Source organism: Bubalus kerabau, chromosome 11, assembly GCF_029407905.1.
Source record: "Bubalus kerabau isolate K-KA32 ecotype Philippines breed swamp buffalo chromosome 11, PCC_UOA_SB_1v2, whole genome shotgun sequence".
In the NCBI taxonomy this organism is placed as follows: domain Eukaryota; kingdom Metazoa; phylum Chordata; class Mammalia; order Artiodactyla; family Bovidae; genus Bubalus; species Bubalus kerabau.
This window is the reverse complement of record NC_073634.1, coordinates 100,789,070-100,803,106: the sequence shown is the minus strand read 5'-3', so window position 1 is coordinate 100,803,106 and position 14,037 is coordinate 100,789,070. Positions and strand designations below refer to the sequence as shown.

General features: G+C 54.5%; 1 protein-coding gene across 3 annotated transcripts in view; it reads right to left on the bottom strand.

Moving 5' to 3' along the window:
* Nucleotides 1–1,966: 1,966 nt before the first annotated feature.
* The window catches only part of RALGPS1 (Ral GEF with PH domain and SH3 binding motif 1), a 295,892-nt gene continuing 283,821 nt past the window's right edge, over nucleotides 1,967–14,037 (bottom strand). For all 3 annotated transcript variants that reach the window (XM_055541187.1, XM_055541185.1, XM_055541186.1), the window contains 6 exons: nucleotides 11,517–11,600; nucleotides 10,112–10,217; nucleotides 8,228–8,320; nucleotides 7,944–8,049; nucleotides 7,261–7,352; nucleotides 1,967–2,781 (listed from right to left, as the gene is read on the bottom strand). In XM_055541187.1, coding sequence (XP_055397162.1) covers nucleotides 2,752–2,781; nucleotides 7,261–7,352; nucleotides 7,944–8,049; nucleotides 8,228–8,320; nucleotides 10,112–10,217; nucleotides 11,517–11,600 — 511 coding nt within the window. In that variant the 3' untranslated portion in view covers nucleotides 1,967–2,751. The remainder of the gene's footprint in view (nucleotides 2,782–7,260; nucleotides 7,353–7,943; nucleotides 8,050–8,227; nucleotides 8,321–10,111; nucleotides 10,218–11,516; nucleotides 11,601–14,037) is intronic.

The following is a 14,037-nucleotide window of genomic DNA, read 5'->3' as shown; positions in this document are numbered from 1 at the left end:
CTTTCATTCAGGGGTGCCATGATTTATTTGCTTAAAAAGAAAAAAGATGCAACATACACATGCAAAAGACACCACCTTCAGTGTTTTCACAGACACTTGTGCACAATGGCGAGTCAGAGAGCAAGACCCAGGAATGCTTCCTTCCAGGGTGAGAACCCACCTGGGACTTTCCCCTTTGGGGTTTGTGCCTAGCCCTCCCTCTGGCCTGGCTTGCTAAGACTGGTGGCGTGAAGGACAAACCAATGTTAGGAAGACAGCAAGCGTGGCCCTGAGCCCCTGCTGTCAGAGCCAGGAGCCTTAGAGCTTCATCCACAGGACTCTTCTGGTAAGTTCAAGGTTCTTACCAGTTCTATGGAGAGTCCAAGCTAAGAATGTTTCCAGGAGGGGACATGGGATCAATTTCAACTAGTGAGAAGACTAAACACTTTGACAAGAACTGCAATTGTGCTATTTCAAAATTGAGCTCAGAAGAAAACATTTGTGAAAGATAAAGAAAATCTGTAAAGGGCAGGGAATGATCTGATTTAGTGGAGCCTGAAATTTAGAGGTTTTTGGATTGGCTTCTATGATATCTCATGATGGAAAAACCAGGACAGTTTGAGGAGTACAGAAACTCAAGGAAAGTAGTTCAAACTTTAGACTTTAAAAAAAAACTAGCAGGTAGAATCAGAGACAGTATCGGTTAAAGCATTAACACTGCATGGTTCTGGTGAAGAGGTGTTGGGGTGTCTGGAGTGTTCATTCAGACTCCAGATGCTAGTTTGAGCAGTTGTTGGTATGAATTAGGTGCATGCATCTGACCCCAGCTGTGGGAGGGTGTGCGAAATACTGATGATGGACAAGGTTTGATGGCCTCAACTTCCCCACTGGGTGTTTCTCCCACCACCAAAGTATTCTAGACCTTGTTCCAAAGGAAGTTAGTTACTGAGCACAGTAAGGTGCAATCACAAAATAAGACCCTGATGACAATCACTTTCCTCACTAACTCATCTGAATTTTCGGAAAAGTGGCCACCTTTTGATCAAAATACAGGGGTGGGTTCTTTGGCAGTTTTTAAATCGACCTATTACCATTTAGTGGTTAAGGTGTTGTTTTGAAGCATCTTGCCCAGAAACTCTTTTAAGAGTAGTTTGCTGTCTGATCAGTGTGAGCTCTGAAACCACAAGAGTGACAAGGACCCAAAAATCCAGTCTCTTTCAAAAAATCATTCAAGTTTCCTTCTCAGAATCAGGACACCCAGATTAGAAAAAAGAGAGAGGGAAAGAGAAGGAGAAGAGGGGAGGGGAGAGGGCAGGAAAGGGCTGGGGGGAGAAGCTACAGTGATAAAGCTACCATAAATAAAGCTAATCTTTGTTCATGACTTTAAATAAAAATGTATTTGTGCAAAGTAAGTCACTTAAAAACATGACAAGGAGTGATAGGTGAAGGACGTTGTTCACCTGAAGAGCTCTCAGCTGAAACCAGAGCTCTGACTGTCTGCTCCCCGGGGCTTTGTTCTCTTGTCACCATGGTCATCAACTATTGTGCCCTTGGACTTGGATGATGGAGAATTTGCTGGTGACTGTGTCTGGGGGCAAGAATGGGGGAGCTTAAGGCCTCAGTGTCACTCAGGCTCCCCAGTGTAATCAGGAATCCCAGAGGCCCTGCCCTGGCAGTGGAGGCAGAGAGATGAGGAGGGGGGGAGCGAAAGCCTGGCCCTGTGGGGAGAGGTTGGTGCAGAGTAGCTTCCGTGCAGCGGGTCAGGTCACCGCGCACAGCTGGCCTCGAGAAGCTGGCAGAAAGCGGCTCCCATGCTGGCACAGGGCAGGGTGGGGGGAGCGGGGAGGAGCAAGTGGGGGTAGGGGGGCGCCTTCAGACCCTGCGGGAGGGGGCTGGGAGGAAGCAAGCAGGCCAGCGGCTGGCCCAGTCCATGGTTCCGAAGCCGGGTCCTATCTCAGAAGAGCCGGCCGCAACAAGGCCTGGGAGGGCCTGCGGGCCCAGGGAGCAGGCCTTCCGGATGAATAGCACCCATAGGAACAGAAAACAAGACACAATTTAAGGCATTGTTTGTTTACAGTAAAAGAATGCGAGGGACCCTTAACACAGGAGGAATCTGGGCTCTCACTCTAACCTTCCTCGGTGGATGAGTCTATCGCTTAAGGTGAAAGCCGGGCCTCAGAGAGAATGAAGTGTGTGATGTCACGAGTCTTGTGCCAAAATGCATGTTTCTCGGATAGTCCACGCTCGCTCACTTGCACGCACACAGACACGGCACGCACACGCAGAGGACGCTTCGGGTATACAAAATCTGAGGCAGCCCTGTGGGTGAGCGACCCCATGCGCTGGGGTGAAAAGAGCCAGTCCCCAGCCTGTCTTGTCCCTCTGGCCCTCACACGGGGGTCGCCGTCCACTCTTTGTGCAGGAGAAAGCCCTGGGGACCCAACGTGGGCCGGGTGCTCTCTTGTCGCAGCAGCAGCTGGTGGACAGACGCGGGCCCAGGCTGGGCAGGCGGGCAGGCAGGGTGTACAGTCTGCGGACCGATCGAGGCCCTGCGAGGTGGTGCTGCAGAATGGGGGGCATGAGGATGGCTGGGGATCGGCAGGTGGACCCCACACCGGCAGAGCCCTCCGGACTGTGAGGCCATGTCCCCTCAAGTCCAGGTCTGAGTCTCCCAGCACCCCGCCAGTGGCCTGTGCCCTGATGTGCGCTTGGCCACCAGTCCCAGGCTGGGCTCCCAGAGGCCTCCGAAGTCACGCCAAGTCCTGCAGAGACTTATTCAAATGACATAAGGTTTGCAGGTACCTAGAAGAGAAAGCTCAGTCTCTTGTCAAAGTTCCGACCTCTCGGAAGGGGCTGGGGCTGGGGGGGTGGTGGAGGGGTCCCTAAGGGAAGGGTTCAGGCCTCTCCCAGTCAGTCTGTGAATGAGTGGGTGGGGATGGGGAGAGGACACAGCAATAGTAGCAGCCGCCATGTGTTAAGGGGCCACCATGTGCCAGGAAGGGCTCTGAGAACCCCATCAGTATTGCGTCCTGTGTCCTCACAACAACCCCAGGAGGCAAGTACTGGAATTATTCCCATTATAAAGGTGAGGAAACTGAGGCTTAGGGAGGTGAAGGACACAGCGGGTGAGTGACAGGGCTGTGACATCACCACCCACGCTCTCAACCACTATCCTTGGGTCAAAGCACAAGTGCATTTGCAGGAGGAGGTGACCGAGCCTGTAGGGTAAGCCCATGCCTCTGGAGAGAAGAGGGGTGGTTAGCAGATGGTAGGAGTTGGCAAGTAGAAGCACAAGCAGAAGGAGGAAGTTTGGGGATGTCAGGAACCCCAAGACCTTCCCATGCTGTGTCCCCAGGACCAGATCCCAGCTCCCTTTACTGGGGGACCCTCAGCCCCAAGATCACGGTGCTTCTCCTTTCCTTCAAAGCTGCTAACATGCCCCCAGCCCCAGGCCTCCTCCCCAGCATGGCCGTGGGGTTCCAGGAAATTTGATGAGAAGCAATTTCATCAGAAACAAATCCATCTTGGTGTCAATTTGGTCAAAATGATGAATTGGAAAAAATGCATCTCCTTGCACCAGGAGACAGGGATAAGAATGGTCATGGCAGCACTGTTCAAAATAGCAAGAAGCAGGAAATCCTTCTTGGGATCACGGACAGGAGAAGTGATGAGAAATTACAAACAAACGAATCACAGCTACACACTGACACTGAGGAACCCTAGGATCATACTGTAGGAGAAAAGCAAGTCACAGAAGAAGCTATGCAGTAATAGCTCTGTGAAGAATCTGCCTTGCAATGCAGGGGACATGGGTTCAATCCCTGGCCGGGGAACTAAGATCTCACAGGCTTCGGGCAGCTAAGCCTGCGTGCTGCAACTACTGAGCCTCGCACCACAACTAGAGTCTGTGCGCGGCAACGAAAGATCCCGCGTGCTGCACTAAGACCTGACACAGCCAAACAAACACATGAATGAATGAATGAATAGTGAACATTAAAAAACAGTAAAAGTGTGCCCCAGATAACACATAAAGAAATCAAATACGAGTGCTAATGCTTTAAAGCAACAGTAAACAAACAAATCAGGAATGCGGTTATGGGGTGCAAGTGGGTGGGAGAGAGAGAGAATTTGGAAGACACCCCTGGGAGGGAGGTGTTCTGAGGCCTGGGGAAGTCTTGCCATTAGGCTGGGTCGGGGGCACATGGTTATTTGCTTTATTGCTGTGGTTTACACCTTATATACATGCTATCAGTAAGTTTAAGCGTACTCGCTATTGGGCTTCCCCAGTGGCTCAGCGATAAAGAATCCACCTGCAATGCAGGAGACATGGATGAGGGTTTGATCCCTGGGTCGGAAAGATCCCCTGGAGGAGGGCATGGTAACCCAATCCAGTATTCTTGCCTGGAGAATCCCATGGACAGAGGAGCCTGGCCGGCTACAGTCCATAGGGTTACAAAGAGTTGGACACGACTGAAGTGACTTAGCACACACATGCACACACATATTCCCTATTACCACAGACGATTTTAAGAAATGCAATTCCACAAAAAAGTCATTCAGGCACTGAGAGTTTCAACGGGAGAAGATGCATTTCTGTATCACCCTTCTCTGCAGCCCCTTCGTATGCCATCGCAGGCAGGTATTGTGGCTTGTTTCAGTAATCCCCTGCTGTGGAATATTTAGTTGTTGCCATTTTTATTACATATGGCAGACAGCAGGAATATTTGGTTGAAAGTAAATTAGAGATAAAAAGTATTAAAAAATAGAAGACCTTCTCCCTTAGGTCTAAAAACTGGACAAAAATACTTCAATGTTGCAAAACCTTGCTGCGGGAAGACAGCACTTGCCAGACATGGTATGCAATCCATTTGTCCTGCACACAAAACACCTCCCCTGCTAAGTGGGTTTGACCCAGGTCCCAGCTACCTGCTGCGGGGCTGCTGCCTCCCTCAGGCTGCCCCCCAGCCCCCCAGATCAGGACACAGGCTCTTGTTCAGGGCAACCATCCCGCTCCTGACTGCCCATCTCCTCAGAGCCACGACTGTCTTCGTGGGGCAGACACCGAGGAAGGGCCTGCCTCTCTCTCCGCCCCACCGTCTGTGTGGCCCACTTCAGGGCTTCAGTTCTTGTCACTCCTTGGGGCCACCTGGGTACAGGTGAGCTCCAGGCGCCGTGCCCTCAGAGCCAAGGAGGGGCCCTGCAGGCACCGTGTGACCAGAGCAGAGGAGGGCAGGAGGCTCTTCCTCTCCTAAGGTGATCTGAGGTGGCACTTTGTTCATTACCTTGAGGTGACTGTCAACCCAGGACCCTGGTCTCCTCATCACGGGGATGGGCAGTTACATTTGCTTAATATGAAAAACATGCTCTAGAAACCTCAAAAGTGTAGTCTCCTGTATGCTCTTTCACTAATGTTACGTGCACCACCATGCATAGGATAAATATGCATGTGTGTTTTAATACAAATGAGATCATCCTGACATGCATTTTTACACTTAAGCTTTCTCACTCGTGACTTGCAGCAGCTTTTAGGTAATCACACACACATCAGGGGCTGCACAGTAGGGACATACTGAGGGTCAGCAAGGTTTCCAGTGGCTTTTCTTTTTCTCTTTCTATTAAGGACAATGCTGCAGTGAACACTCTGACCACAAGCCTGTGTGTGTATGTGTGAGCATGTGCCCAGGGACAAATTCCTAGCAAGTGAGTGCTGCTGCTGCTAAGGCGCTTCAGTCGTGTCCGACTCTGAGCGACCCCACAGATGGCAGCCCACCAGGCTCCCCCGTCCCTGAGGTTCTCCAGGCAAGAACACTGGAGTGGGTTGCCATTTCCTTCTCCAATGCATGAAAGTGAAAAGTGAAAGTGAAGTCGCTCAGTCGTGTCCGACTCAAACGCAGTTTATCTTGAGTTTCCCTGTGGGGCCTCAAGTTTATCCCTTTGTCGGTCTTGCCCTCCTGTTTTAGTTTGTCGAGGACTTTCTGCTAATTCTGTCGTCGAGCTTCTTATCATGTCTAATTTGATCAGCTTGTCATACATGTCCACATCTATGTTACAGATGAAAATCCCGAATGAGCCCACACTGAACACAGAATCACGGGACATGCCACTAGAGACCTCCCTCTGCTTCATGAGAACCACCCTGGGGGCTGAGAAGTCTGTGACTGAGCTTCGACCAGCACCACGGAAGCCCTGGCCCTCCCGGCCCCACACGTCTGGTGTGGCCTCCACACCACCATCCTCCTTCTCAAAGCTGCCTCCCTCTAGCCCAGCTCCGATGCTGGCTCTCTAGACAGAGGAGAGGGACCCAGCTCCTCCACCCCCACCCTCTTCTAGCTCATCCTGGGGAACAGGTCAGGGAAGTTCAGGGCCGGGAGCATTGGTTCTGGTCCCAGAGGCCCACACGCTGCCTGGGCTGGTGTGAGGGTTGGGCGGCCACCTCTCTCACAAGCCTGGACAGCGGAGTCTCTGCCTCCAGGCCTCTAGCTCGATGGCAGGAGGCTGAGCAAGTCAGGGGCCCTGGGGATGCCTGTGGTGGAAGAGCTCAGGGGTGGCAGGTCTAGACTCTGCTGTCAGGCAGGAGGGGGTGAGACCTCACTCACCAGGGGGCCCTAAACCAGGGTCTACCACTTTGTGAGCCTCAGTGACCTCAGCATAAAACGGGGACAATTCGGGAACCTACCCCACAGGGATGCTGGGAGGATTCAGCCAATTCCTACACGTAAAGCATCTCACCTCAAGCCTGGTCCTGGGAGGGGTGGCATGGGGGTGGGAGCGAGCCTCAAGCCAGGGCCTGGCAAACCAGCAGTCCCATTGGTTCAAATATGCCAAGGAATGGGGAGCCCCACTCACCAACAGCCATGGTTGGCTCTCAACAAGTTAGCTATTATCCTTATTCCTAAGGGTTGTGGGGAGCAGGGAGACCCTTTGGTCAGGTTGGAGGATGCCCAAAAATCAACTTTCAGGGGGATGACCTCAATAGATGCTGTAGCCTGAGCCATGGGGCAGTACCCCACCTGCCACCTGTCTCTGATGGGATGTTTCTGTGGTGTTTCCTTTAGTAGCAAAAACACGGGAGACAGGTTCAAAGTTCTAGTCTGAAGCTGGGCTTGGTTGTAAGCCAGATGGGGGGTGCCCTGTCTCATGGGGAAAAGCTGATCAAAAGAGAGTCCCTGGGAGCCTCGCTGATAGTCTCTGGGGGAAGGAGGAAGGTGTGTTTTCTGTGGACCCTTGCCCGAGGGTGGGAGAGGGTATTTCAGGTGACAAGCAGGACTTTGGTGACTTTACCTGAGGCCTGTTGCTTTTACATGCATCATCCAAATGCTTGTGCCACAGGATTGCATGGAACCGGGAGCCAGTCTGGAACTTGTAAACATTGCCTGGTGGTGGAAAGGCCACTGGTTGAGAGAAAGGTCACATGGGAGGGTCTGCCCGTGGTGTGAAGATAAGCGGGAACCTGGGTGACTGCCCTGAGGAAGGTCAGGAGCAGCCAAGGTCGGGGCGCGTGGAGCAGGAGGCTTCTGTGCCCCTCCCGCCCCCATCTCTCTCAACCACTTCCCCCGCCATGGTGTCTTGGGCTCTGGTGAAGCCCGTGGATCCTTCTCAGAATAATGTGTCAAATGCATAAGATAAAACAGACTCCTCCAGCTTCAAAGTCACTGCCTCATCCAGCACAATGCTATTTATTCCAAGACCCCAAAGCCACAGCTCCAGGGGAGATGGGCCCCAGCAGCCACAGGTGAAAAGGATTCTGGCAGCCGCTTGCCATGCGCACTGCTCATTGGACACGCCCACCACGGTCTAAGCAGCTTTTAGGGACTAATGGGACCCTGTGAACATCAGAACCTAACGTGAAGGGAAAGCAGCAGCCTCAAAAGTTCCTACTTTTGTGCATTTCAAAATGCACATTTAGCTGCAGAAGGAACAGGGCCGAGAGAGGCTACAGGCACCAGCTCTGGCCTGCTGCCTACCTTTGTCGGGGTTATTCAGCTGGAATATGTCCGGGTGCTCAGGGTCGTCGGGCAGCTGCACCATCCAGCCCACGACGGAGACCTTCTTACCAGGTGTGGATTTATACTGCAGGGGAACAACAGCATAGCTGGGAGGCCCGTGCTCTCCACTCCCCTAGGAAGGCCCACCTGGGCCAGGCAAGCTTCCCTCCCATCCCCACCACCTTTCCCCACCTTCCCCCCACACCCCTCGAGGTTCACACTACATGAAGGCCCAGCACAGGGAGTTCTTTCATGGAACGTACATGTTTTCTGTCTGTGCCCCGCAAGGACTTGGCTCCGTAGTACAGGAGGGTGGATCCTGAGAGTATGACCCAGTACCTGGTCCATGAAGACAGCTAGGGAGGAAGGGGAGGCAGAGTGACAATGTAGCAAGTGGCAGGGGTGGAGTCCCCAGGCTGCCTGGAGACGCAGGCACACGGGCGGAAGGGCGGCCCCTTCTTCTGAGCGGGGCCAGCGTAGGCCTCCTCTTTTCCCTGCCCTCCATCCCTCGGTGCCACGCCTCCAGGGCCCCGAGCATCCAGCAAGACTCCTCAGCAGATCGTCAGCCCCAGCCCTGCCTCCCCTCCCTGGCTCCTTTCCTCCCAGAGCCCTTCCTTTTCCCACCGTGTTTAGTGCCAAGGCATAACTTCTGTGAGTTCGGGTGACCTGAACCCAAGAACGTCCTGGGGAAAAATGGACAAGTGGAAACCACAGCATGGAAGAACTGGAACATCTGTGATGGGCACTCTTGGCTGAGGGTGAATGGCAGCACCTCGAAAGCATTTATGGCTAGAAGGGGTGATGCCCGGCAGGGCCAAACTGCTGGTGTAGCTTTTGTTTCTCTAGGCATAAGGCCTGGAACCCCCAGTTTGGGGCTCCACTCATTGGTTTGGAAAAGCCAGTTCTGCAAAAGCGAAGCAAATATCCCATCGCGGAAGGACAGAGGTTCAGCAGACCGCCCTGCATCACAGCCTGGGGGGCTCCTCTTCACACTGGTAGGGGCCGGGGTGCTGCGTTGTCCCAGATGATGAAAGCAGTGGCTTTCAGACCTTTTTGACAACACCCCCGCCAGGTGTGTACGACACACAAGCATGGTGTTGTGTGTTGACCAAAAGAAGCTTCATGAAACCATACTCGTCTTTATTATGTGTAAGAAACTCCAACATTTTCCAGTCTATTCTGTTCAAAACTATGGGTCAGGACCCCCTGGACTGCCTTCATCGCTTTACCAGTGGGCCAACCAGCATTTGGGACAACAGTGCTTTTAGGATATTGTCTCGCTCTGGCTTCAGGATGACTGGGGCCTGGATGTAGGTACAGAAGGGTGGCAAGCAGGTCTGTACAGCAGACCAGGTACAGGGCCTCACGTTGCAGGCTGCTGCGTGACACTGAGTCCAGGGGCAGAGAGTGGCCCAGGGCTGGGGTGAAGATGCTTCTCCTCACCTGAGAACCGCCTGGAACCCGAAGATGGGGAGCTTTTAGACCGGCCCCCAGACTACGGGCCTGGCATCTTCACACTGGGCATCAGTGGGAGGGGGCATCTCCAAGTGGCCTCATGGGCAGTGGATGAAGGCAAACAGCAACCAGAGACGGAGAGGGAGGCCAGAGTGGACACTGGCAGACGCTGCCTGGAGACTCAGCTCACAGGCAGGTTGTGGGCAGCCAGTCATGGGTGTCCCAAAGAATGAACAAAGAGGCCTTTGCAAGGGGCTGAGGGGTCATGGAGCCAGGGGTCTCTGGGTTCGGCACCTGGTGGCTAGTGCTGGAGCCTGACAGGCCTCTCGATCCCTGGTCCCTGTCCTTCCCACCACATGTTTCATGATGGTGCTGAGCAGGGAGGGGATCTGCACTGGTGATACTTCCCAGGCTGTGCTGACCATCTCAGGCACAGCATCCTCCCTGACTCCCGGGGCCTCCAGGCTTCCACCTGCCCTCAAGATAATCACACGGCAACGTCCACCGCCTGCTCGCTCTGTGCAGGGCCACACACGTGGCCTTCCTGCCCAGTCCTCCAGGAGGTAGGGACTATTTTATCCCAATTTACAGATGTGGAAACTGAGACCCTGCCCACCCTGTGGCGTGGCCAGGGCTGGGACCCTGGTTGGCCTGTCTCTGGAACCCATGCCCTCCCTGCCCTCTGCACTCACCGCGGGCTTCCGTCCCTCCTTGAGCAGAGTTTTCCTTCTCAGAGGCCCCTCCATGGTGGGGGCTGCTGCAGAGCTCCCCAGCGTACAGATACATGGACCGGTGGGGCTGGGCAGTGGGGGGAGAACATGGGTCAGACATCACCCAGAGGAGCTGGGGTCAGGCACCCTCTCACCCATGGGGCCAACAGGCCCCCCACTGCCAGGTCCAGGATGCCACCACAGACTGAGAACTCAACAGGGCTGGGCTAGGCCCGGGAGGGAGGGCTCTGTGGCCACAGAGAGCCTGAAGGAAGATGGCTCTGGGCTTGCCCACAGCTCGGAACATGCCTTGCCCTTGTCTTTCTGAGCGCTGAGCAGCTCTAGGCTTGGGGACCACGCTCGCTCCCTGTAACCCAGCTCTTAGCGTCACCCACACCACATCCTGCTTCCTCTCCCGCTGCGGATCTTGGGACCGTGCAGCACCCGCTCCTCCTTGTGTTGGCAGGATCTTGGGAGGAGCAGTGAGGAAGTAGGAGGGAAGGGGATGGGGGGACCCCAAACCCCATGCCCTGCACCTTTGCCTCAGGACGCCTCTCCCCCCCTCTGCCACAGGGATTAGGGCGCCACCTGCAGGTGAGGAGGGCCAGTGCGGCGCCGGCCCAGGCCTCCCTCCGAAGCCCTGGCTTCGGCTCCCTGGCTCCCTGGATGGCACCTCCTTCAACGCCACACACCGAAGCCAAGCTGCTATCCCTCGGCATCCCAGAATCACTGCTCTCATGCCCTAAATATGCAGGACTGCCCAGCTCAGCCACCCCACCCCCCACCTTACGGCAGAACTTGGTCATCTTTTGAGCAACTTCCCAACCCTCTCTGGCCTCCCTGCGTCCACTCCTGACTTCCATGCGCTCTGCACACCACAGCCAGGATGACCTGGGTCCTGCCACTCCCTTCCCTCTCCATCCCTCACCCCTTCCATCCCCCTCCCTCATGCAACCCCTCCAGAGCCTCTGCAACCACCCTCCTCACCGCCTGCTGGACCTGGCTCTGGTCCACCTCTCTGGCCTCACCCGGCACCCTCTCCTGTCTCTCACTTCTTACAACTTGGACTCTCCTTCACTCCTGGAACCACCCTGCTCCTCCTGCCTCCTGGCCCCATGGACTATCCTTAGGCTGTGGGTCTTCTTACCCCAACGCCTCCCTTCCCTTTATCTGGCTAGTTCCTATCACTCTTCCAGTCTTTTCTCCAGGTTGGCCTCCTCTCTGGACCATCGGCACCCATGATTTTCTATTCCATTTCTGTCTCAGCCCCATGGACCGAGGCAGAGGCTGTATCCATCTCGTCGGCAGCCTTGAACACAGCGCCTGGCGCCCAGCAAGCGCCCTGGAACTACTTGTCGAGTAAATGATCAGATGAGTAAATGAGTACCTGTAGACGCAGCTCCGGGTTCTGGGAGAATTCCGGACTGGAACACGCCAGTTGGGCCCCAGCGTGGCATAGAGACGTCCCCTGCTTCAGAGGAAAAGAGCTGAGTTTTAGCAACAGCCTGGGAAAACGAGCCCCTCGTGGAAGAGGCGAGGGCATCTCAGACCATGTGGTCATGAGCTCCAGAAACCTCAGCCCCAACTCTTCCCCTGGCCTCCCCGTTCACACTGCAACACATCCGGGGTACACCTGGAGCACAACACCCTGGAGCCTCCATCAGTGCGGGTCCCCAAGTCTCCAGGTAACTGCTTCCTCAGCCTTAAGTATTCAGCTTTCTTCCAGTGACAAGGGGATGACTAAAATCTGGGCACACCCCTCATCCCAGTGTGAGGTTGAGAGAAAACACTGAGTGAGTGTGAAAGTCACTCAGTCGTGCCTGTAAAGTCCCAATATTCCATGGTCAATCCAATTAAACGTGTACACTCATGGACACAGAACTGTGGGCTGTCCTGCATGTTGGCCCAGGGCGGAGGGGGCGGGGCATGTGCAGCATCAGTATCCACCAGGTGCTACTGAATTCCTCCGTTCCAACCTAGATAGCATATTGAAAAGCAGAGACATTACTTTGCCAACAAAGGTCCGTCTAGTCAAGGCTATGGTTTTTCCTGTGGTCATGTATGGATGTGAGAATTGGACTGTGAAGAAAGCTGAGCGCCGAAGAATTGATGCTTTTGAACTGTGGTGTTGGAGAAGACTCTTGAGAGTCCCTTGGACTGCAAGGAGATCCAACCCGTCCATTCTGAAGGAGATCAGCCCTGGGATTTCTTTGGAAGGAATGATGCTAAAGCTGAAACTCCAGTACTTTGGCCACTTCATGTGAAGAGTTGACTCATTGGAAAAGACTCTGATGCTGGGAGGGATTGGAGGCAGGAGGAGAAGGGGACGACAGAGGATGAGATGGCTGGATGGCATCACCGACTCGATGGACATGAGTTTGAGTGAACTCCGGGAGTTGGTGATGGACAGGGAGGCCTGGCGTGCTGCGATTCATGGGGTCACAAGGAGTCAGACACGACTGAGCGACTGAACTGAACTGAACTGAACTTCCATTGGACAGGCTCCTTGCTGGCCCCAGACGGTCCCCAGCAAACCTGCTCTGTGATCCGTTTCAGGGTCTAAGAGTTGGTGCTCCAGAACCCTCCGTGGGCTCCCATCTGGCCTCTTTCTCACCCGTAGTTCCCCTGCAGTGAGCTTTTCCAGGGGAAGGTGTAGCGTCCAGGGCAGGTAGGGAGCTGAACCTATTTGGGGATCAGGCTTCCATCTCTCTCTCTTTGCCCTTTCCTCTCTTAGCAGAATGACTTCCTGTGTCTACCTGGTTCTCAGTCTTCTCTTGACCTCTGCAGGGGTCTGCTGCTGCTGCTGTTTAGTTGCTAAGTTGTGCCTGACTCTGTGACCCTGTGGACTGCAGCCCACCAGGGTCCTCTGTCCGTGGGATTTCCCAGGCAAGAATATTGGAGTGGTTGCCATTCCCTTCTCCAGGGGATCTTCCCGACCCAGAGATTGATCCCCCATTTCCTGCTTGGCAGGTAGGTTTTTTACCAACTGAGCTATGAGGGAAGCCCAATAGGTAACTCCTGTCTTATTTAAACTGTTTCACTAATAGTCTGTCCCTGGGCTATAGCCCTCCATTGGCCAAACAATGATGCAACTCAATTTATAAAGCCAGACAAGGTCCGCACTCTCTTTTCAACTATTCCTCCTATTGTCCACTGCCAGTCCCAGGTTCCTGCACGTAGCCCTGTGGCACTGGACACCTGGGTGGTATGGGGACGTCCTCATTCATCACCGCAGGTGCATCACACCATCTCTGAGCTCAAGTTCCTCTTAGGGGTGGCTGCATTGCTCCCTGCCCCTCCATCCTCTGCTCAAGAAGGAACAGTTCTTGACGACAATCTTGGGTTTGCTTTCCAGAGGCCCAAGTTCAAGGCTGGTGGGAGCCTGATGGTCATCCAGGTCGACTGCCCTGGGACCGTCCTTCTCGTCCGTCAGCCACTCCTCTGTAGGTGACAAAGAGCTGCAGCACGTGCTTGGTCCCCCAAGTCCTCAAGCGTAACGAGTCTCAGCCCTTTCCCCAGCCAACCCTCGTGATATGATGGTTGCAGGCCCACCCTGCCCCCACCGTGCACTCAGAGGCCCTGGCACCTTCAACCCCCGGCCCACAGGCCAGAGTGCCTCCTCTCTTTCTTCACAACTGGGTGTGACACCATGGCATGTCACAGCCCTGTGCTTGAGCAGACTGCGCAGGGGCTTGGAGACTGCCTCCGGGCTTGCCTCTCTCCCAGCCATGGCCAGGATCCCTTATGAGGCAGGGCAGGGTCTGACAGTGAACCTTTCTGCAGCAACACTCCTGGGCCCAGAGGATGCCTCCTGGTTTGATGTGCATTGCTGCTCTGAGCTCTAATCTCTCTGGAGTTAAGGATGGAGCCTCCCTTTGCAGAGCTGGATCCTCTGGCCTCTTCTTCTC